Genomic DNA, 25,706 nt, shown 5'->3' with positions numbered 1-25,706 from the left:
AGGAAAGGTTTCACTAAATCTACTATACTAACCAAAGTCCTCAAATTCAAGGACACAAATTTCAAAGAAATGGGAGACTTCATTCACCAGGCGCTACAAAGCCAAGAAGAAACCGATAACGTGGAAGACATGTGGTCGACTTTGAAAGCAACCATACAAGAAGCAACAAACCGCTATGTAAAATCAGTAAGTAAACGGCGAAGGAACAATAAGCCACAGTGGTTTACTGTGGAGATCTCAGACCTGATCAACGAGAAGAAAAAAGCATTCATCTCTTACAAACAATCAGGGAAGCAGGACTCTAGAGCAGAATACCTGGCCAAATCAAAAGCCTTCAAAACAGCAGTCAGGGAGGCTAAATTCCTCATGGAGGAGTCTCTAGCAAAGAACATCCAGAAGGGAGATAAATCCTTCTTCAGGTATATCAGTGATAGAAGAAAAAACTCAGGCGGGATTGTACGTCTTAGGAAACCAGACAGAGACTATGTGGAAAAGGATTCAGAAAAAGCTCAACTATTAAATGAATACTTCTGCTCAGTCTTCACCCGAGAAGCGCCAGGGCTCGGCCCTCAGCTACAGACAAGGGTTGGCTCAGTTGACCCGTTTAGTAACTTTGAGTTTACGCCCAGCAGTGTCTACGGTGAGCTGTCAAAGCTCAAGGTTAACAAAGCAATGGGGCCGGACAACCTGCACCCCAGGGTGCTTAGGGAGCTGAGTGATGTCTTGGCGGAGCCACTGTCCGCGCTCTTCAACCTCTCCCTTAGTACAGGCAGCGTCCCGTTGGACTGGAGGACGGCTAACGTCATTCCACTCCACAAGAAAGGCTCAAAGATGGAGACAGCAAACTACAGACCAGTGAGTCTAACATCGATAGTGAGAAAACTAATGAAAACTCTAATCAAACACCAATTAGATAAGATCCTGGATGAGGAGAATCTACGGGATCCCCGACAACATGGATTTACTAAGGGGAGATCCTGCCAATCCAACCTGATCAGCTTCTTTGACTGGGTAACGGGGAAGCTGGATATAGGGGAGTCCCTGGACATCGTGTACCTGGACTTTAGCAAAGCATTCGATAGCGTACCACACCGCAGGTTACTGAGCAAGATGAGTTCTATAGGATTAGGTAACACATTGACGAAATGGGTTGGGAGCTGGCTTGGAGGTAGGCTCCAAAGGGTGGTGGTGAACGGCACCCCCTCCGAAATGACGGAGGTGATTAGTGGAGTACCACAGGGCTCAGTCTTGGGCCCAATCCTATTCAACATCTTTATAAGAGACTTGGCAGAAGGGCTTCGAGGTAAAATAACATTATTCGCCGATGACGCCAAACTGAGTAATGTAGTGGGCAAATGCACAACACACGAAGATTCAGTGCCCGACAACATGATGCACGACCTACTCCTACTGGAGCGATGGTCTAGGACATGGCAACTCAACTTCAATGCCAAAAAATGCAAAGTTATGCACCTGGGCAGTCAGAATCCATGCAAGTCTTATACCCTTAATGGCGAGATCCTAGCAAAAACGGTAGCAGAACGAGACTTGGGGGTAATTGTCAGTGAGGACATGAAGTCTGCCAATCAAGTGGAGCAGGCTTCGTCCAAGGCAAGACAAATCATGGGCTGCATACGAAGGGGTTTCGTCAGTTGTAAGGCGGAAGTTATTATGCCATTGTATAGATCCATGGTGAGGCCCCACCTGGAATACTGTGTGCGATTCTGGAGGCCGCATTATCGCAAGGATGTGCTGAGACTGGAGTCGGTGCAAAGAATGGCCACCCGGATGGTCTCGGGACTCAAGGATCTACCATACGAAAAACGGCATGACAAATTACAGCTATACTCGCTCGAGGAGCGCAGAGAGAGGGGGGACATGATCGAGACGTTCAAGTATCTTACGGGCCGCATCGAGGCGGAGGAAGATATCTTCTTTTTCAAGGGTCCCACGACAACAAGAGGGCATCCGTTGAAAATCAGGGGCGGGAAACTACGAGGTGACACCAGGAAATTCTTTTTCACTGAAAGAGTGGTTGATCGCTGGAATAGTCTTCCACTACAGGTGATTGAGGCCAGCAGCATGCCTGATTTTAAGGCCAAATGGGATCGGCACATGGGATCTATTCACAGGGCAAAGGTAGGGGAGGGACATTAAGGTGGGCAGACTAGATGGGCCTTGGGCCCTTATCTGCCGTCTATTTCTATGTTTCTATGTTTCTATGAGATCAGAGAGGCTGCCGAGGGTGGTAGATTGGAAGCTTCCTTGCTATGTAGTTGGAAGGGGACATGCCGCGGAGGCGCTTAAAGGCTAATATTAGTTGTTTGAAGATGGTGCGCATGTGTATTGGAAGTCAATGGGCCTGATTCAGGGCATTTGCATGGATAGCAAACCTGTATGCAAACAAGGAACTCCCACAGGTCTATGTCTCATGGTTTCCTACTTAGGAAAAGTTCATATATGAGCAAGACTGCCTCTACAATCTAGTAAATATTTTAGTTTATAACTTGGTGAAAATCCTATTTTCTATAACAACAACAAAAAAAAAAACACAACCCAATATAATTACAACAGGTAAATCATCTGAAAAAGATTTATGGCCTGCCTTTTCTGCTGTGATTTCCCATCAAGAAATGGATGGTAGAGTAGGCGCAATTTGTCTTCCACAAACGCATGAAGAACTGTAATAAAGTATTTAATCTATAGCAATGAAATTTGCTCAGTCCTTTTGCCAGCACTCCCTAGTAGAGTTTATCTTATTAATAACACACAGTGAAAAATATTAGAACAGCACTAAGCAGGTCACACGAGAATGCGAGGGTCAGGTCCAGATGAACAGCTTTTCACCCAGAAAATAGCTCATCCTTACCTAGAAGATTTGAGTTTAATGGTTGACTGGATCTCTGCTTAGGACGGCAAGATCTTGATTAACACTCCCTGCCGTCATCCCAAAACCAAACTGAATTTTTTTAATAGTAAACAGTCAAAGGCTCAGTAGGGTATGTGACGAGGACTCCCTATTCCAGGCTCTTCAGGATTTGTCAGAGCATACTGTACAACATGTTAACCACTGGGATTTGTTTTCTAATTCTCTCTTTAAACAGGAGTGCCCTGTTCTTTGACCCTGTGCGTATTATGAGTTGCATTCCAATAATGAATGCACAATAATACTGCTAGGACTCATTGGGGTCCTTTTACTAAGGCGTGCTGACTGATTTAGTGCCTGCTAAATGTTAAGGCGGCCATTATATTCTATGGGCGTCTTGGCATTTAGCGTGCTCTAAATCGATTAGTGCGCCTTAGTAAAAGGACTCCATTTTGAGAGAAATCCTTACAGAGAACCAACTCCTACAAACCTTGCATGATATAAAGTAACAATAGACAAGGATGTAAAGTAGCTCCTTATCTAAACTTTGGACTTATTAAGGCTTACTACTAGAAAGACCCTTCCCCCCCCCCAACTCCCTTTAAATTGTGTAGTGTCTACAGCGCTTTAACAGTAAAATAAATCCCTGTTCAGATTGGAATACCAGAGCTCCAAAAATAAACCCAATGGTGTTATCATTTAAAGCAGGTACAGTTGTAGATGGAATTAAACCAGCCTGTGCATAAAATTTCACTGTTAAAATATATATATATTGCCAGTTTGGGTAATGTCATGCAGCCAATCATATTATATTTTATTGCGAAAAGGCCAATGCATTTCATAACATTTTCTAGGGAGAATGAGAGGAAGTCATCTTTTCTCTGTATTAACCCTTTCAGCAATGTGTATTCCAGGCACATGGGTCACCAATTGTGAGTCGTCTGAAGGTAAAAAGGTATGTAATAATGATAATCTATCACTTATTGAGAAGCAGCCCAGAAACTCAGAGTACTATACAGTGTTTGCCTGTTGCCAGGCCTTATAATCACATTGCATTGCTGGGCAACACTCACATGTTCTCTTTCCCATAAGAACATAAGATTTGCTGATGCTGGGTCAGAGCAGTGGTCCATCGTGCCCAGCGGTCCGCTCACACAGCGACCCTTAGGTCAAAGACCAGTGCCCTATTTGAGTCTAGCCTTACCTGTGCATGTTCTGTTCCAGTAGGAACTTATCCAACTTTGTCTTGAATCCCCGGAGGGTGTTTTCCCCTATAACAGCCTCCGGAAGAGCGTTCCAGATTTCTACCACTCTCTGGGTGAAGAAGAACTACCTTACTTATGTACGGAATCTTTTCCCTTCTAACTTTAGCGTGTGCCCTCTCGTTCTCTTCAGCGAGGAGAGGGTGAACAGTCTCTCTTTCTCTACTAAGTCTATTCCCTTCAATATCTTGAATGTTTCGATCATGTCCCCTCTCAGTCTCCCCTTTTCAAGGGAGAAGAGGCCCAGTTTCTCTAGCCTCTCGTTGTACGGCAACTCCCCCAGTCCCTTAACCATTTTTTGTTGCTCTTCTCTGGACCCTTTCGAGTAGTAATATGTCCTTTTTCATGTATGGTGACCAGTGTTGGACGCAGTACTCCAGGTGGAGGCGTACCATGGCCCAGTATAACGGCATGATAATCTTTTCAGATCTGTTTGTGAACCCCTTATTAATCATTCCTAGCATTCTGTTTGCCCTTTTCGCCACCACCTATCTGTGGTATAACCAAAGTGGTTTTACATTATACACAAGTCTTTTTTTTTCCCCTCCTGGTCGGTTCACAATCTATGCTTATTGTACCTGGGGCAATGACTTGTCCGGTATAACACAGAGTCACAGTGAGAACCAAACCTGGTAACCCTGGTCCTCCGCCCATATCACTAACCATTACACTACTCCTCCATATCATGGAATTGAGAGATCAGAGCAAAAAGACACATAAGTTGAACTTGATAATGCAGAGGTAGTAGATGCGTGGAACAGTCTCCCAGTGCCACAAAGGGTTGGTTATAAAATGTTGTCAGTGATCCATCAGAGCTTGTATGGATCTGTTCCTTTGAACTTTCAATCTTTGTGGGAGGTGTATCAGCCGAGGAGGAATCTAAGGTCTCAGGGTACTATGAGATTAACCTTTGAAACAGAGAAAATTGTCCGGTATGTTAAATCCACAGTGGCAATGTTGTCCGTAGCAGAGGTCAAATTTTGGAATTCCTTCCCTGGTATCCTGAGGACCTGTTCCGACCGCTTACGGATATATTTTAAGAATTCTAAGCTGTGGTCATTGCACTTTATTTTATTGTGATGGCTAATGTATAGATTCTTTGAGCTCTCAACATTATTTTTAGGGGATAAGATTGTTATGTAATTGCAATGTAATTTCAATGCATTTTGTAAATGTATTGTGTATGAATTATTATGAATGTTTTTCAATTGATAACCGCTTAGTTTTAGGCGGTCTAGAAGTATTAGAAATAAATATAATAATAATAATAATAATAACAGTTTATATACCGCAATACCGTTAAGTTCTATGCGGTTTACAATAGATTAAGCAAGGTTACAAATTGATTGAATGTAAGAGGGGGGAAGAGGAGAGTTAATAGGACCGGAATGCGTTGTTGAGGAGAAAGAGATTAATAGGACAGAGGAATCACTATGGAGGAGAAAGAAGATGAGTGGTTAACAAGACAAAAAAGATGCTGAACAAACTCAGGAAGATACAAAATATTTTCAAATAGATAGGTCTGTAACAGTTTCCTAAAATGTTGATAAGACGATGAACCAGTTATCAAGCGGTATGAATCCTTATCCCATTTTGCTGCCGGAAATCATAGTATATTACTATGATTTCGACAGCCTTTTACCGATGGAAAACAAATAAGGCTGATGTTCGTAACAGACAGATAATAGATGTATGATATTACAATAATCCAAAATATTCAGGATTAAGGATTTTATTAATAATCTGAAAGACATGGTATCAAAATAATATTTTATTGTTTGTAATTCCCACAGCATGGAGCCTAACCACACTACCGGGCAGAGCTCTGGGTTTCTGGCCCAGATATATCTAAGAAAAATATTAATTTAAATTAAATCATTAATTTATAGCAAGTGTATTATTGGGTAGACTGGATCATTTACTATGTTACTATGACTGGTCCAGGAGTGCCGATACTGTGAAAAGCGCATCTCTGGCATGTGTTTTGATTGTGGCTCATGAAAAAAATTGCACGATTCACACAAATTATAGTCTTTCTATTTTTTATTTTTAAGCATGCTTCTTGAGCACCATTTGGCTGTGGTTCATGATAAAATTTGACATTAAAAACAAATTACAAGATTTACATGAACTATAACAGTTTTGGGGCAGGAAAGGCATGTCTTGTGTGAACTTGTTGAAAGGCGACATTACATCTCCCCTCCCTTCCCTTCATCCAATAGCTCTGGCACATCTATGACCGATACACCGCTTACAGCATTGCTTTTCCCGGCACATGCGCACATTTACGCCTCTTTTGTGGTGTATTTTGCGCATGTGCGGATCACTATCACCAGCATCTCATCTCATGTAAATTTAGCGAACCTTCGCTACTCTCCACCAACCTCTTTTGCATGGGCAGTTTTTTGAGAATGACTCACCTTTTTGAAAATCACTTCAATAACAGCTGCGATGATGACCCATCGGTTTTTACCGCAAAGTTTTGAAAATCTAGCCCTCAGTCCTTTAGAAGCCTATTTTCTGATGAGCACTTTATAAAACTGGTAGAATGCATGCCAAAACTGGGTTAGATTTCTTCCTGACTGAACGGGTTGCAGACTATGAGCCCAGGTTTGTCTGAGTATGCAGATATCATCACCAAATAATAATAATAATAATTTATTTTCTTATATACCGCCCTACCAACAGTTCTGGGTGGTTCACAACAAGGAATAAAATTGAACAATTCAGCGAAGAGGATACAATTTCATAATAAAAAAACAATACATCGTAAGCAATCAAATACAGCAGAGACTATTATACAATTTAAAATATTAAAAAAAGTCTAATGAAGAGAAACACATAGGGCTCCTTTAACGAAGCCGTGTTAGCGGTCTAACGCGGGTAATAGCGCGCGCTAATTTGCCGGCCATGCTAGCCGCTACCGCCTCCTCTTGAGCAGGTGGTAGTTTTTTGGCTAGCGCAGGGGTTAAGCGCTAAAAAGGTGCATATTCTAAAGCCGTTAACGCGGCTTCGTAAAAGGAGCCCATAATACATTTTTTTTTAAAAGGCCTACAGCAGTTTTCTTCTAAAAACCGATCAACTAGTAATTGAGCCCATCAGAATTAAAAAAACATCAATCTAATTTATCAGATAAATATGTTTTAAAATCTTTACTAAATGTAGTATAAGAATAAGTTTGAGCGATCAATGGATGTAACCAGAAATTAAACTTCCCGGCCTGGTACTCCAATGTCCTGTCAAAAAAATTTTATAACGGCAGGACCTCGGGGCAGGAAAATGTGACAATTGGGGATGAATGGTTGGATTACTTCAGCTCCATTCTATTTTGAAAAGCAGGACAGTCGTGTTTTTATAATCTGTGGTATATATATATGTATATATATATTTTTTTATTTTTTTAATTTCTGTGATTATGTGAATAAGGAATAGAAACATTATCTTGGTGGAGGGGGGAGGGGCCAATTCAACAGCAGCGCTGGAAACATTTGGGAGGAACCCCAGGGCCCAAACTAGGATTGCCAGATTTTCCAATCGGAAAATCTGGACCCTCCCCAGACCTGCCCCCAGGCCCGCCCAGTTCCGCCCATCCCTGCCCTGTAATGCCCTAATCCTGCCCCCCGCTGCCTGCTCTTGTCGGGCAGGTACGAAGTCCACGCATGCGCGAATGCCAAGCGATGACATCAGGCACCCGGGCGCATGATATTGACACATGTGTGGCCTTCCTCCCTGCCCGAAGCGATTTGAGGAGGCTTTTCAAAACCTGAACACAGTGCCGGCTTTTGAAAAGCCGTCCGGACCCCCGGGATGTCTGGTAACCCCGCCCCAAACTAACCTATGCTATATTACTTTATAAAATGTACGCAGGTTTACACTACCTCAAGGCAGTTTTGTTCCCTCTACTATATCTCAGCTGATATACAAGAAAACTTCAAAAACAGGGATTATGCTAGTTTCTGATCAGGATCCGATTCTGGGCTCTGATCCAGCTGTAATCCATCTTCACGTCATCACATTAGGAGTAATAGCCTTTGAGAGCGCAGCTGATAAGAGGTAGCGATAAAAGCACAAAGTGCCCCTGCCTTATTTAAAGCGATTACCTGGGTCTGTTCAAGCTCTAATGCGGACACCGTCACAATAGTTGGTTCTAGTTAATATCTTATTAATAATAAAACTAACATTTCCCCATACCTCAAACACAACCATTGTGTGTTTCTTCTACATCAGAATCAATATGGAATTGGGTGAAACTAATCTTTTAAGCTTTGGCTTCAGTTAAACATGCACATTTTCAATATGTTGGAATTGAATTACATAGATTTACAGAAAACAATTGCAGTATGAAGCTCCAGTAATTGCCTCAATATTGCATTTTTAACAGCACACGGAATCCCACCATAAGAAATTTACATGTACCATCGACTATTAAATATACAATTGACTATTACGTGATAGTGGACAGCGATTCAATATGCAGTAAATACTCTAAGCCACAAATTTTAGCCTCACCGTTATTTAGGTTAATCACGTTTGCTATTCCGCCTTTACCTATTCAGTTTAAGGTTGGATTACAGTGGAGAAGCTGGGTACAGTGTACATAGTTAAGAATATAAGAATTGCCATACTGGTTCAGATCCAAAAAGGTCCATTAAGCCCAGTATCCTGTTTCCAACAGTGGCTGATCCAGGTCTCAAGTACCTGGCAAGATCCCAAGGAGTCCTAATCATGGACGACACCTAGCAACGCCTAAGTCGAGGTCGCCCTCTTGACACCTAAACGGGCCTACTTGAAAAGTAGACATAGTAAACTTAGGCAGCGATAGGCATGCAAATTTGGTGCCCATAAATACAGGGGGGCCCGTATCCATGGATAATATTTATTTATTTATACCACTTTTAACCTAAGTGGTGTACATTCAGCTACAAGCAAAAAACAAAAGGAATTGACCCCAAAATGCAAGCAGTGTCTCACTTCCGGCTCACCACACAATTGTTTCCCACGTACTCACCTTTATAGGACCCCCCCAGGGACCCCTGAAGAAGACTTTTTGTCGAAACGCTCTTATGTGGATGATTTACTTTTATGTTGATGGAATTATTTTATGTGGATGATTTCAGTGTACCTTTGGAACTTTGACACTTTCAAATAAAGTCCATTTAGGAACATCGTCACTCCACAGAGTTGTTTTTTTTTTGTTTTCTCGGCACATTCAGCTACTCAAGTATTTTTCCCTATCTACTCATCTAACGTTCCTGGGGCAATGGGGGATTAAGTGACTTGCCCAGGGTCACATGGAGCGGTGTGGGATTTGAGCCCACAACCTAAGGATGCTGAGGCGGTGGCTCTAACCACTACAGAACATACTAATAGGTTCCAAGAGCTACCGTGGATACGTGAATATGCATATTTATAGTGAACGCTGTTATGCTGTGGTTTATCGCCTGAGCGCTGAGCACTCCCACTGCCCACACTCTACTAAAATGTGCCAACCACCCTCCCAGTGTACCTCCTCAAATCTACTGCTGCTCGCATCAGCGTAAGCTCCTTCCCTCTCATATCACTTCCTGGTTCCGTGACCTGGCTGTGACCTCAGAACGAGGGAGCTTAGGCCGGCAGGAGCAGAAAGCAAGAGATGCTGTTCGCTGCTGGTGAAGTCTTCTAGAGGTATGCTGGCGTGGGCGCAGGTGCAGTGGGGTAAGAGTGCAGGTGGGCGGGAGTGCTCAGCAGTCAGACAGCAAACCATGGATACAGGGACTCCTCTAGATATCGGCATCTACCTCAACGATGCCTAAGGCTGCCTAGGTGCTGCTAAACGCGATTCTATAAAGGATGCCTAGCGGCTGATTAACAACCACGCAGACTGGCACCTACAAGTTAGGCGTGGTTAGGTGCCGGTTATAAAATCAGACCCATTATTACCACACTCTAGTATTCTCTAAAGGAGTGGAGGCATCTACATTTCTTTACAGACTAGGCTCATTCCAAGTGTCCTCTAGATGCCCAAAACAAAACCAAAAACTCCTCCTTTTTATAAATTTTCCTTGATTGTTTCATTTGCCTTCAATTATTGTATTCCTATCCCACTTACCGTGTTTTAAAAGTCATGTATTTGCTATGTGAACTTTTTGTTCCCCTGTATGCTGTTATAAACTGTTTTTAGAATTGTGCATCGCCTTGAATATCTGATTGGGCGATCAATCACATTTTAAATGAACTTGAAACTGATAGGGGCCCCCTTACTATACAGAAAGATTTCTTACTATACATTAACTACCCTATAGATAACATAATGCAGATGGTTAACAGCAACACCCTCCACCCTGTTCCAAGTTTAACTGTTAAAATAGAAATTACCCCAGTAAGGTGCCTTGTTAGCTGCCTACACTCTTAGCAAGTGGGCCCCATAATGGATTGCATTTATCCCTCTTTTCTAAATTGGTTCAGGTATGGTAATTTTATTTTAATCCTTTACAATTATTGCATAGTTTGAAAACTAATGCTTAAAATGTTTTAATTGGTTAGGTGATCTACCGGTATTTAGAAAGACTGAAACAGAAAGTTTACAAAAGAACATAAGAATAGCCTTACTGGGTCAGACCAATGGTCCCATCAAGCCCAGTAGCCGTTTTCATGGGGGCCAATCCAGGTCCCTAGTACCTGGTCAAAACCCAGGGAGTAGCAACATTCCAGCATCTCAAAGAATAGCAAGATTCCGGAACCCCAATGAGAGCAACATTCCAGAATTGAGATTGTGATGTCATTATGCCTCATTCCACAATGCCTCAGAGTCAACCTCATCAGTGATGTTACAACAATGGCTTGATTTTCCTATACTTGGCACACGTAAGAGCATAAGAACAGCCATATCGGGTCATACCAATGATCCATCAAGCCCAGTAACCCGTTCTCACGGTGGCCAATTCAGGTCACTAGTACCTGTCAAGAACCCAGAGAATAGCAACATTCCAGCATCTCAAAGAATAGCAAGATTCCGGAACCCCAATGAGAGCAACATTCCAGAATTGAGATTGTGAAGTCATAATGCCTCATTCCACAGTGTCTCAGAGTCAACCTCATCAGTGATGCTACAATGGCTTGATTGTCCTTTACTTGGCACAGGTAAGAGCATAAGAACAGCCATACCAATGGCCATTCAAGCCCAATAGCCCGTTCTCATGATGGCCAATCCAGCCCCCTAGTACCTGGCCAAAACCCAAGGAGTAGCAACATTCCATGCTACCGATCCAGGGCAAACGGTGACTTCCCCCTTATCTTTCTCAATAACAAGATTATGGACTTTTCCTCCAGGAAATTGTCCAAACCTTTCTAATGTTCCATACGCTCCCTACTTGCATTAGTAGAATACAAATAAATTTCGGGATATCATTGAAGAAAATTTGTTGTTGCTAGGTGTCATCGACTCGTGCTCGAGTCCTAGCGACTTGATGAATTATGGAGCTAAAAAGAAAATCGGTTTTGCGCTAGTCTGGAAAGGTCGTCCAGCGTCATCCCTATGGTTGTTTTCAACGTGTCAGGCCATCTGATTGCAGGTCGCCCTCTTCACCTAGTTCCTTCGATCTTCCCAAACACAATGTCCTTCTCCAGTGATCTCTCTCTTTTGATGGTGTGACAAAAATAAGACAGTCGCAACTTCATCATTTGGCCTTCGAGTGACATAGCCGGTTTGATCTCTTCCAGAATAGATTTGTTAGTTCTTCTGGCAGTCCATGACACGCCTAAAATCCTTCTCCAGCACCAAAGCTCAAATGAGTCAATCTTCTTTCTGTCTTGTTTCTGTAGTGCCACAATATAACAACTGGGTAAAATTCAAACAGAGAAAGTTCCCAAAGGACTGTGAACTAACAAAAACGAAAAAGGAAACAAAAAACAAAATGAAAATGCCTTTAAACCTCGAAGGTGCTCGGAACCAACAGGAAATGCAATCGGTTTAGAAGTGAAGATTCAGGAAGTTGTTGAACTTGATGTTCCATCCAGCAAGAGGGTTCTCTGAAGAAGCCTCTCGGCGAAATGCATTAGGACCCACCTGTACCTGCTGAAGCAAGTTGGCTTCCTAAACACTCACAGTTAAGTTCTGCCTATTTTGAGGATCATAGTTTTCACTTAAGCTTTGGACATTTTAAATGGACATTTAATAGAAAAAAGAAGAAAAATAGTAAAAAAAAGACATTCACCAAAATTTAAATACCTTTCTACCGTTTGAGGATGGTGCAATGATAGACTCTTTGAAAGTCCTTACAGGGGTTGCTGCCCTGGTTTGGTCACTTTCTTACCATATATTGGTTCTGAGCACCTTCGAGGTTTAAAGGCATTTTCATTTTGGTTTTTGTTTCCATTTTCGTTTTTGTTTATTTCTGTAGTGTCCAGCTTTCGCATCTGTAACTGGCCATTGAGAAAATGAGTGCGTGGAAAAGTCTGATCTTCGTTTGGAGTGTTACCTCCTTGCCTTTGAAAATGTAGGGACCCTTTTGCAAAGCTGCAGTAAGCGCCAATGCGTGCTTACGACAGCAAATAATGGCACACTGTGTGGCGTGCTGTGGCATCCCACAATAATTTGGGGATGTGCATGCACTACTTAAGTGCTAAAAAATAAAATTTATTTTATTTGCTGCGGGGGCCACGTTTGAGGGCAGAGCAGGCATGTTCTATGCTAATTGGTTAGCGTGCGAGTCCTTACCTCCACTCATTATCTAGGCAGTAAAGGATCACGCGCTAATCTGTTTTAATGGCTGCATGCTAATGGCAAAATTAGCAAATGCATTGAACAATCACAGCCTTTATATAAATTATTAATTGTTAAAATGTATCAATAACTATAAAAGTGAAAGTAAAAGTGCTCAGACTTTCACTTCTAAGAACATAAGAACATAAGCAATGCCTCCGCTGGGTCAGACCTGAAGTCCATCGTGCCCAGCAGTGCGCTCACGCGGCGGCCCATCAGGTCCAGGATCTGTGCAGTAATCCTCTATCTATACCCCTCTATCTCTTTTTTCAGCAGGAAATTGTCCAATCCTTTCTTGAACCCCAGTACTGTACTCTGCCCTATTACGTCCTCTGGAAGTGCATTCCAGGTGTCCACCACACGTTGGGTAAAGAAGAACTTCCTAGCATTCGTTTTGAATCTGTCCCCTTTCAACTTTTGAAGAATCTGTCCCTCTCCACTCTATCTATGCCCTTCATGATCTTGTAAGTCTCTATCATATCCCCTTCTAAGTCTCCTCTTCTCCAGGGAAAAGAGACCCAGTTTCTCCAATCTCTCAGCGTATGAAAAGTTTTCCATTCCCTTTATCAGACGTGTCGCTCTCCTCTGAACCCTCTCGAGTAACGCCATGTCCTTCTTAAGGTACGGCGACCAGTATTGGACGCAGTACTCAAGATGCGGATGCACCATCGCCCGATACAGCGACAGGATAACTTCTTCCGTTCCGGTTGTAATACCCTTCTTGATTATACCTAGCATTCTATTCGCTCTCTTAGCGGCCGCTGCGCACTGTGCCGTCGGCTTCATTGTCATGTCCACCATTACCCCCAAGTCCCTTTCTTGGGTACTTCTATAGTTATTGCTGTGATTGTTCAACGTGTTTGGAGATTTTCATCACAGATTTAAATCAGTTATCTCCCTATACGGTTGTAGTAAAATTAGCGCATGGCCATTAATATGAAAAAAAACAACAACCCCCAGAAAATGTTGCTATTTTACCCCTGCGGTAAGAACGGCTAAGCAACCTTTTACCCCTGTTTGATAAAAAGGCCCCTTAATTAGTAAAATCGAACTAAAATATTCTAAGGCTATATTCTTAATTAATGCCTTGCCCTGATCTCCTTGTGGGTTGCCAATTATTTTACTCCTTGCATTTGAATTCTGTAGATCAGGGGTGCCCAACGCGTCGATCGCAATCGACCAGTAGCTCAGGAAGGCAACGCGAGTCGATCGTGGAGCCCATCCCGGGCTCTGTGATAGACTCGTGTTGCTGTCCTGATCTACGGGCCGATCAGCCTTCCTCTCCATTGTTCTCCCTAGGGCCTTTTAGCTGGGCGGTTCGCCCAGTTGTCATCTGCCGCTGCTGAACATTTAAAAAAAACCCCAAAAAACCGGCTTGGAGATTTCAGCCCGTAGCGAACTTATGCTCCGGGCTCTAACGTGTGCGTGCCGGCTTCTCTTCTCTTCCCTCCAAAACCGGAAGTTATGTCCGGGGGGGGGAGGGGAGAAGGGAAGCCGGCACGCACATGTTGAGAGCCCTGAAGCAAGCGTTCGCTACGGGCTAATGCGGGAGACAGGTTAGTGAAGCATTTGTTCTTCTTCCTGCCGGGTCCTGCCTACTTTCTGTTTCCGCGAAGGCAGGACCCGGCAGCATTTCCCCCAATAGGTTGATCACGATCTTGGGCTGATCAGCCTTCCTCTTCCCGACGGCAGAATTGACGTCGGGGAGAGGAATGCTGGTTGGCCGAAGCAGGGAGAGCTTGGGGCCTGTAATTGGTGGCGTTTGGGTCCTGGTCCCCCCGATGGTAATGGCAGTGGCAGTAGCTTGGGGGAGGGCAGGGAGAAAGAAAGAAAAAGGGCAGGCAGGGAGACAGAAGGAAAGAAGAGAAACAGAAAAAAATGAAAGGGAGGCAGAGAGAAAGAAAGGGCAGGGAAGAGGAAGGAAAAGTTGGGGGAAGGAATGAGGTCTGGAGGAGAGGAAGCATACAGGCTAAAATAAGGGAAGAAAGATTGTATGCACAGTCAGAAGAAGAAAGTGCAACCAGAGACTCATGAAATCACCAGACAAGGTAGGGAAAATGATTTTATTTTAAATTTAGTGATCAAAATGTGTCTGAATTTATATCTGCTGTCTATATTTTACACTAAGGTCCCCTTTTACTAAACCGCAATAGATGTTTTTAGCGCAGGGAGCCTATGAGTGTCGAGAGCAGCGCTGGGCATTCAGCGCAGCTCCCTGCGCTTAAAAACTGCTATCGTGGTTTAGTAAAAAGGGAGGGGGTATATTTGTCTATTTTTGTATGGTTGTTACTGAGGTGATAGTGCATAGAGTCATCTGCTTTGATCTCTTTGAAAAACCCTGGAATAGGAATGATGATTAACATTTTCTATGCGTACTTTGTGCTTTGTGTTTTTTTTTAATTTTATTGTTGGTAGATCATTTTGACTTGGTCATTTAAAAAGTAGCTCGCAAGCCCAAAAAGTGTGGGCACCCCTGCTGTAGATACTCCACAGGGTTGCCTTTTTGAACTGCCAAGCCTGGAGTTCAGCAGTTGACAAGCAGAGATGCCACGAGAGAGGACATTCCCGACACTCAAAGCCAAGGGTAAATATAAGTAATCCAACTGCTTAGTAACCCGGCAACAAAGAAGGTTATTCAGCAACACTGGCAGTGGCTTCCTCCATAGCTATACAGAGCAGTGAACAATATCCATAAACACACTGTACAATGCAATACAGAAACTGGAGAGGGGCGTGTATGACGCAGGAGGTTAGAGCCATAGCCTGAGCTTGTGGGTTCAAACCCCATGCTACTCCTTGCGACTCAGGGCTCCTTTTACAAAGCTGCGATAGCGTTTCTAGCACCCGCAGAATTTTAGCGCGCGCTACGTGGCTAGAACCAACACCAGCTCAATGCTGGCGTTAGCATCTAGTGCGCGTGGCAATTTAACGCACGCTAAAACCGCTAGCGCAGCTATGTAAAAGGAGCCCTCAATCCCCTATTGCCCCAGGTACAGTAGATAGATTGTGAACGCACCAGGACATTCAGGGAAAAATGCTCGAGTACCACTTGGGCTATAATTGGTATATACATACTAAAATAATCCTATGAATACCAAGAAATCAATATGAGCAGAAAGCAACCTTACTTAGATGCCCTGAAAAACAGCAGCACTTTTTCCAGCAACCAATTTAGAGAATCACCTTGAAAAGTGTGCTCAATATGGCCGTGTTTTGCAGTGCATGGACTGCTTCAGGGGCAAAACAATATTATAAGAGCCTCAACCTCAAATTATGTCCTTAGGAAAATGGTAAAACCAGAGGACATAATTTGAGGTTGAGGGGTGGTAGATTCAGGGGCAATGATAGGAAATTCTACTTTACGGAGAGGGTAGTGGATGCCTGGAATGCGCTCCCGAAAGAGGTGGTGGAGAGTAAAACTGTGACTGAGTTCAAAGAAGCGTGGGATGAACACAGAAGATTTAGAATCAGAAAATAATATTAAATATTGAACTTGGCCAGTTACTGGGCAGACTTGCACGGTCTGTGTCTGTGTATGGCCGTTTGGTGGAGGATGGGCAGGGGAGGACTTCAATGGCTGGGAGGGTGTAGATGGGCTGGAGTAAGTCTTAACAGAGATTTTGGCAGTTGGAACCCAAGCACAGCACCGGGTAAAGCTTTGGATTCTTGCCCAGAAATAGCTAAGAAGAAAAAAAAAAAAAAAAATTTTAATTGAATCAGGTTGGGCAGACTGGATGGACCATTCGGGTCTTTATCTGCCGTCATCTACTATGTTACTATGTAAATAAAGCATTAAAAAATTATACAGTACGCAATCATAATATTTGTTATTAATGGTTTAAAAAGAAAAACCAAAACTGGCCTTGAACTGGAATTCTATAATTTTCTGAGCTGTCCTAGCTGCAAACACCTAGTGACTTCAAACTAATCAACTTCAACGTCTGAACAGCAGCAGGGGTACTAAAGAAAGTCTTTTTCTGGAGGGAAACGTTTCACTCCTGGGACATATGGCTACAATCTGAAGCCATCCACTTGAAAAAGAAAAAACAAAGGTCTGTGTCTAAGGAATGGAAAAGAAAAACAAAGATGCTCCCACCTCAGTCTCAGACAAAGCAGCTCACGTTATTAGTGTCCTAGCCTAGAGAAGCTTTGGGGCAACATGGCCTAATTCTGTACTGTAGCTGACAACTGCACCTTTTGCTAGAAAAAAAAACCTGGAGCTTTTCTTCTTTCAATATCCACCCTCACGAATTACTATCGTATATGCAAATTGTGTGAATGTTCACAGGCTTTTATACGAGGCAAATCTTAACTGCAACAGTATTGAAGGTATACTTTGGATTTGTTTCACTTAAATCAGGGGTCTCAAAGTCCCTCCTTGAGGGCCACAATCCAGTCGGGTTTTCAGGATTTCCCCAATGACTATGCACGAGATCTATGTGCATGCACTGCTTTCAATGCATAGGGGAAATCCTGAAAACCCGACTGGATTGCGGCCCTCAAGGAGGGACTTTGAGATCCCTGACTTAAATGCATTAAGCAATCAATGAATCGATCCGATATGTAAATATTCTTGTGCGTTGCTTTGCATGTTTAGAGGTGCACAAAAGGCACCTAAGCCGATGGATCTCTACTAGCTGGAATGCTTTATTTCTTATGCAGATTATTAACTGTAATCCAACTGAGAATTGGCTAACACTCTTAATCCCTTGGGGGGGGAATGTTTGAAAAAGAAAATTACTTGAAATAATGGAGTGTTACCTCCTTGCCTTCAAGTACAAACAAGGGATTTTCCCGCTGGGGTGGATCGTGTTGACGGATTTGATTAGATCCCGTCGCCTTTCTAAAGCATTGTGTTCTTTAGCGATCTCCGCTCCTGATGAAGGTGGCGAAACGGAGCTCTGTCGAGTGGCGATATCTATATAATAGCCCCGGATGAATTTTTTTTCAGACATTGAGTGGCGTTACGAATTACCAAAAGGGAATATGGACTTTGAATGGCGATATCAAATCTCCACACGAACTATTTATTTCTTATAGGATTCTATCAAGTTTTCCTTTGTGCACAATAGTCCCGGATGAAGTTTTTTTATAAACTGACTGGAGTTACAAACTGCCATAAGGGAATATGAACTTTGCATAGGATAAATATTATCTATGATTAAGGGCTCCTTTTACAAAGCCACGTTAGCGGCTTTATCGAACGCACCTTTTTAGCGCACGCTAACCCCCACGTTACCCGAAAAACTACTGCCTGCTCAAAAGGAGGCGGCAGCGGCTAGCGCACGCTATTACGGGCGTTAAACCGCTAACGTGACTTCGTAAAAGGATCCCTAAATGATGTATGGGGCAGTTCTTATTTAGACTTATGACTGGTGCTGGTCACCTATGAGTTACTGCCCGAGCCCAAATCCCTCATTTGTACTTAAAGGGCTCATACTGATGTCCATTATTTAAAGTAATTTTCTTTTTCAAACAATCAGGAGATGCGTGTCAAAGCAGCTCCTGATTGGTGAGGCCCGACTTTAGTACAGGAAGAGGTGGTCGGAGCATACGGCGAGCGATTTCCTTCACTCGCCGGCACTCCGGCTGCCCTCTCCAGCCGCCCTCTCCTGTCTCCCCTGCCTAAAAAACATTTACGTTTTTTCGAAATTCACGGAACCCTCACGAATTTCGGGGGAGTACTGTATTACGGCTGGGAGGAGCTCCGCCAGTCTTAGGTAGTTGTGCTTGTTTTGTCCCCTTTACCAGTTCTTCTAGTCTGAACGGTCACCACTAGTCCATAGACTGCCAAGAGTCTGTACCTGTGCTCCGGCCGCACTTGCTTCTTCAGAAAGCCACAGGTAGCGGTTCCTACTTGTGCCCACGGCTGACCCAGAAGCCTTCCCTTTGATTTCTGTTCTGACATCAGAGGGAAGGCTTCGGGGTCAGCTGCGGACAGCGTGTATGAACCATTGTGAAGAAGCAAGTGTGGCTAGAAAGCAGGAAAGAAGCACTAGGTGGACATCTAAGAGAAAGGTAAAACACCTGTGGGAGCCCCACAAGACCTGCTTCCATCCCCATGGGGTAACGCAGGATTCCCATTTCCGTACAGCTCTCTATTGCAAATTTTTATTTTAAAATTTTCTAGCCCGCTTATATACTAAGCGGGTTACAATATCCACATTCGTAAATAGATTTTAAAAACTACAAATCTGTAAGATTTACAACTCAACAAATCGAACAAACACACTTGCCATTAAATACATCAAACTATTATTTCTAATCTAATCTTAACAGGAAGGGATATTATCATCTCTTCAATTATAAAAATGCTCTTACAAATAGATGCATGCGCAAAGGCTTCCAAATGCAGCCTTCGAGCTCGGGGAGGTTCACGTGGGGGCGGGACTGGAGAGGAACAGGGCGGAGCAGGAGGTGGAATAGGGCGGGGCCAAGCAGCCTCTTTTTTTCAAAGAGGAAATCTGGTACCTCTAATTGCACCTAGTGGTGACTAAATTGAACTTAGGCACCAGTAGGCATCAAAACTTTAGGCACCCCCTATTTATGCCAGGGTTTTCTTGGCCTAAATACCGGCACCTAAGTCCAGTTTAAGCGCATACATGCAAAAAAATGACCACGATCCCTTAACCATGCCCACTTTCTGGTGTGCTTCTTGCTCTAGGTACCTGCTGAAAGTGGTAGATGCCTACTGAGTTAGGTGCCCAGAAAGCAATTAATTTTAATATAACCCAATTAAGCTTGGTATCAGTGCCGATTAAGCTTTTTAAACAGTTAGAAACATAGAAACATAGAAAAATGACGGCAGAAAAGGGCCAAAGCCCATCAAGTCTGCCCACTCCATTGACCCTTCTGTTTGATTTTGCTCACCACCCCCTGCCCTCACCTCATTAGAGATCCCACATGAATGTCCCATTTATTTTTGAAATCTGCCACGCTGTTGGCCTCAATCACCTGCCGTGGGAGTTCATTCCAATGATCGACCACCCTCTCAGCTATGGGCCTGACTTTAGGTGTCATTTACAGAATCTGGGCCTAAGTTCTCCCATGTTAACTCTATATAGATGTCGCATGCTAGGACACGCCTGAAAATACACATGTTCCTGACGTATCTTTAGCGCTAATCGACATTTTTCGGTGACCTTTGGCGATACATATAATCTGTTTTTTCACTGCAATCTTTTCTACTGCAATTTATTGTGACACATTTTTCTTTCCTTTTTTACCATGGACCCCTGATGAAGGTTGTCCGAAACACGGACCGTGTTGGGTCCCCTGCTTGGTAAAAGGTTTTTAGATATATTTTGGTTGTCACAATAAATCTTGCCTACATCGTTGTACATATCTGCAGTTTTGGTTTGTTTGTTCCTGACGTATCTAAACAACTGACCCATACAATTCTCTCTCTTCAATATCGGTTACCTTGATCTATTAACTCGATCTCTCACCTCTGCTAAGTTCATTCAACCTGTACCATCTTTTAATCTTTGTAAACCACATAGAACTTCACAGTCCTGCGGTATATAAGCTGTTATTATTATTATTAATGATAAAATCAGCCCAGATGGTGGACCAATGTTAAGTTGGTCCCTCCGAGGCTCCTCCCTGTTGGACATGTCTCACTAAACAAGTTTCTTCAAAGCCATATATCCCTATGGAAAAATACACACATTTAACCACTTGTTAGGGTTCTTTTAAAACTTTTCTAGTTATAGTATAAAGACAAGGGGTTAAATGTGTTTATTTTTCCATAGGGATATATGGCTTTGAAGAAACTTGTTTAGTGAAACATGTCCAACAGGGAAGAGCCACAGAGGGACCAACTTAACATTGGTCCACCATCTGGGTAATTTGCATATAGGGCCCCACAAATAATACTATATGAAAATGAAGTGCCCAAGATAAATTTAATGATACCTTCAGTGTATAATCCACATTTTAAAAAATTTTTAAACCCATAAATGCCACGTTGAATCTTGGCATAGCACGTGGGAAAGTCCTATGTAAGATTACATTAAGCCCATATGCTTTAACAGTAGAACTAAACAAGCCATCTTTCAGACTTACTCTTTCTAAAAATATAAAAGCAATTGTCCATGAAACTTGGGTCATAGATACAGATAGTTGTGACAAGATAAATTAGAATTAAAGATGAGCTTCTATCAATGGAAAATATTCCTTTTACCCTGCGCTTTTGCAGATTGACAGAAAAGCAATTGGCAGATGGATGAGTAACAGCTCTAACAAGTTTCTCAATGTGAAAATATACATTTCCTATGTGCTCTTTTTTTTTTTTTTTTTAACCGATTGGCAAAAGCCAACCACAAAAATCAGAGTGGGAAAAAAAGGAAGACTGCAAAGCATCCCTTTCTTCTCTCCCTTGAATTCTGCTGCTGAAGAGAGCGATTCCAACTCAGTCCTTTGAGAAGTTTTAGCAGGTTGACCTTCTGCTGAGAGGCCAGCGGTAACCGGAAAAGAGACTTGTCTTTACTCAAGGTCTGAACTCAAATAAAGCAACACAGGCTGCTGCCACCTTTGACAATGCCACAGTTATCAACAGTTCTCTATATCAGTAAAGCAAGTTAGACTGTAATCTAGGAAAATGGGATCACACATTACATGAAATGTGTTCTGTAGCATTTGAGAATCTGATTTTTCAGGGGATGCCAAATTCCTGTCTATATCTGTAGCCAAGACATTTGGTAAGACTTATATATATCCAGAGAAAAGGGGGGGAAAAATCAAGTGGAGCTACAGTTAATTCATAAAAAAGTTACAATATTTTTTGAAAATTAATAAGCAAAAACTATATTAAACAGGGGGTTCTTGATGCAAAACATATCGTTAACACTGGGGAGGGTTATCAAGGTGCAGTTAAAGTTTGCTTTTACCACTCCTTTTTGGGAGTAACCAAGCTGTGGTATCTCTGTCCTGTAGGTTGCTGACTCTTGTAAGTCAAGGCCTAGACCTGCCCCTGAACCATGTGAAAGCAGCATTTGACCTGGGACCATCAGGCCACAGCTCAAGGTTCTCAGGCCACATCTGAAAGGGGGGTCACGGTGCTCTCATTCCACCATGGATCAGCAGCTGCACATGCTCTCCCCCCAAGAAAGCCCCCCCCCCAGTAGCAAGCCCTTCCTGATCCAGACACACACACCCCCTCCATCAAGACTCCTAGCCCCCTACCTCTTGTGATCATACCTTAGTGATCCACTGGGTCCTTGAGCAAACATAATCCCCAATCACTTCTGACCTTCTAGCGCAGACATGGGCAACTCCGGTCCTCGAGGGCCGGAATCCAATCGGGTTTTCAGGATTTCCCCAATGAATATGCATGAGATCTATTTGCATGCACTGCTTTCAACGCATATTCATTGGGGAAATCCTGAAAACCCGATTGGATTCCAGCCCTCGAGGACCGGAGTTGCCCATGTCTGCTCTAGCGCCATCCCTCAAAATGACGCCCCTAGTGGTAGACTCATGCTACTATCTGCTAGGGGCACCATTTTGAGAAGTGGTGCCAGAAAGGAAGGAGTGAATGAGCATCACTTCTGCCCAAAGCCTTACTGGAATACCAGGACATAAAGGATAACCCCGGGGGAGGGGGGGGTCACTTTACCAAGAGGGAACTAAGAAGCCCTGGAAGGTGTACTTTGTTTCCTACCGTGATTTAACATTGCATCAGTGTCCTTTAAGGGGCAAATAATGCAGATTCTTGCCCTAATGCGGCCTGATAAAATTGTTTGAGTTTGTTAATACATAAATAGTAGGAAAAAAAAAACAACCCACACATCTCAAAAAAATTGTCAGAAACAGTTTGTGTTTAGATCATCTTTTTAAAGGTCCACAGGAAATGCAAATGAACAAGTAAAATTTTAGGCTAGTGTAATCATAACATATCAAAATTTTTTTTTAAAAAACACCATGCTCTCTATAAAGCATCCAAAGAAACTACCATAAAGCATTCGTAAATATAGTCTAGCATATTTTAGTCAGCTGCTATTTATAATGTATCAATGTATTAAAAAGGTGAGAATAAGCTGCTATGAGGAAATGTTATAACAATTTTTGCACATAGGAAATGACTCTGAAAAATTAAATACTCAAACAATAGTTGTTGAAAATTTTCATCAAAAAGCAAAAATATTAAAAATTCAGCTCTAACAATGAGAGATTACCCCAATATAAACATAAAAATATAGGAAATGAAGGCTCAAATATATGACGCTTACATTCCTTATGCCTGTGAAATGAAAATGTTATTGTCCCCCCAAAAATGGGAAACAAACCCAATAAGTGTAGCAATAAAAACAGAAAGCAGACTCAATAAAATAACAAAAAGCCAGTGTTCATTTATCTGAAATAAAAGTTCTCTGGATCTCCCACAAATCTCTGCTGAACATTCTCTCACTTCAAAATTCCAAAATGGCTGCTTGTGGTTCTAGCAGATATCTCCACAAGAAAACAGAAGATGCTACCTTCCCAGGTAGAAAGGCAAGAAAGACAGTGAAAGTGGCCCGAGGTGCTCAATTCTTTTATTATATCTATTGAGTCTCGACCCGTCAAGGACATCATTGAAAAGGCAATACTAATTGGTGATATTTTGCTATTTCCTTTATACGATTATTAGTCAGACTCCTGAAGCAGGCCATCTGTCCAAAACACATAAGTGTCGAGTCTCAATAGATATAATAAAGGAACTTGAGCACCTCGGATCACCTTCTCTATCTTTCTTGTCCAGCAGATATTTAACATGACTCCAAAAGCTCCTATCCTCAGCTCCAACCTCATCAGTGGTTTCGCTCAAAATATGTCTTCTTCACTGGGGTTCTGGTAACAGCAGGCACTGGTAGAATTCAAGTGGACTCATTTAGGCCAGAACACGTTAAAACCAAGCTCGTCACTGCACCAGGACCAGTAAATAAATACATTCCATTTTGAGGCTTGGTAAACAAGGTCCAGTTCAAAACTAAGAGACATATTTCAACCCCATATCTCTTGGATCCAATTGTGTCTATTTTAAAGGATGGTTTATGAATCACATTCACTGAGAAACCAAGATGAAAAATGGGCAGCCAAAGGGTTTTTTTGTGTCATTTATTTTCTTAAAAGAGGGCTGATTCTTTTCCCAATAATGCATGCATGGACAACACACATATGCTTACTATCAGGAAAGCTATTGGAAAGAGAGTCCCAAAAAGCAAACAGGCAAATCTTCCACAAAATCTGTAAGATCCAGAACAGCAAAAGATGTAGAGTGGACCAAAATGATGAGAAATTACATTTTATTCATCTGATCATAAATACATTTTACATTTTATTTATGATCAGATGAATAAAACAGAACACCCTCTACCAGTCCAACATAGCCATGTTTCACTTTCTCACGGACTGCATCAGGGGCTTAAATAAAAAACCATTCGGTGCTATAGCAGGCACAAACCTGTCTTGCAATTGCTGATTGATATATGCAGTTTGCTCTCATAAACTCGGTTTATGAATCAATCTGCAATCGCAAGAGAGGTCTGGGCCTGCTACAGCACTGATTTTATTCAAGCCCCTGATGCAGCCCTTGAGGGAGCGAAACATGGCCATGTCGGCTAGTAGAGAGTGTTATGTTTTATTCACCTGGTCATAAATAAATGTTATATTTCTCATCATTTTGGTCTGCTCCACATCTTTTGTTGTTCTCAAGCTATTGGAAAGGACTGCACACTTCAGTAAATTGCACTCAAAATTCAGTACTGAACAGTATTCTATAATAGGCGTTCCAGGATCGGCACCCTTAATAGACTAGCACATAGCGCCAGGATCTGCGCTCGACTTTGGCCACAAGGAGGTACACCAACTGAAACCAGATGTAAATGCCTGTGTGCAAGCAGGGCATGGATTTGCACTATTCTATAACACTGCGTGCATTTTTAAGGGAATGCCCTGACCCACCCATGACCCTCCTATGGCTACATCCCCTTTGCAGATCTGCATAGAAACACTTATGTACCCACTTATAGAATAACACCTTTTGATGCCTTGCTAGAGAATGCCACAGAAAGAAATTTATCTCTGTCCCCTTGGGATCTCAATATCCCCGTCCCGTCCACTATTTATCATTTCTATAATGCTGCCAGACATATGTAGTGATGTACATTAAACATGAGCTGTGTCCCTGTCCCATTCCTGCAAACTCTGCCTTAACCACACAAGCCTCGAATGCTTATGATTTCAAAGTGTTCGAGGCTTATGCAGATGAGGACAGAGCTTGCAGGAATGGGACAGGTTGGGAATAGAGAGATCCCAGGGGGATGGAGAAAATTTGTCTCCATGTTATCTCTACTTTTCAGCACTTAACATTCGCCACCATATATAGAATTCCCTCATGTTTAGAGAAGGTTTACTCTTCTTAAGAAATATGCACTCTCTTTCTCAACAGAGTGTACATACGCAAACCATCACACATGCATATGCTATAGGAAAAAAAGAGTACACGTTCTTTACGAAGGGTAGGCATCATAATCGGTGAACAGCATTTCATCACAAATGTCTGCCCATCCCTACTAAACAGTAGGACAAACGTGCCACTAATTCCTATCTTCTAGGATAGAACAGCAATGGATTTCCAAAAAGATCACGTTGTGGAAAGCAGATAAGATTTAAACAAAGTTTCCTTCCACAGCTCACCAGAATTTCTCTTCGAGACTAGCTTCAGTTCAGCTCGGACTGCAGAACAGATCAGAAGAACCAGAAAGATGGCAGGCTTCATTTTTCCTTTTCCTTGATACCTGAAGAGTGAAAAGATACAAAAAACAAAGAGAAAGATCAGAATCATAGTTCTGGGCCA

At 42.5% G+C, this 25,706-nt stretch overlaps 1 protein-coding gene across 2 annotated transcripts in view; it reads right to left on the bottom strand.

Moving 5' to 3' along the window:
- The window catches only part of IL1RAPL2 (interleukin 1 receptor accessory protein like 2), a 1,030,535-nt gene that overhangs the window by 948,938 nt on the left and 55,891 nt on the right, over positions 1–25,706 (bottom strand). For both annotated transcript variants that reach the window (XM_033947208.1, XM_033947209.1), the window contains exon 2: positions 25,547–25,647. In XM_033947208.1, the coding sequence (XP_033803099.1) occupies positions 25,547–25,628 (82 nt within the window). In that variant the 5' untranslated portion in view covers positions 25,629–25,647. The remainder of the gene's footprint in view (positions 1–25,546; positions 25,648–25,706) is intronic.

Source organism: Geotrypetes seraphini, chromosome 5, assembly GCF_902459505.1.
Source record: "Geotrypetes seraphini chromosome 5, aGeoSer1.1, whole genome shotgun sequence".
In the NCBI taxonomy this organism is placed as follows: domain Eukaryota; kingdom Metazoa; phylum Chordata; class Amphibia; order Gymnophiona; family Dermophiidae; genus Geotrypetes; species Geotrypetes seraphini.
The sequence above is the reverse complement of the archived record's forward strand: the minus strand, read 5'-3'. Positions and strand labels throughout refer to the sequence as shown.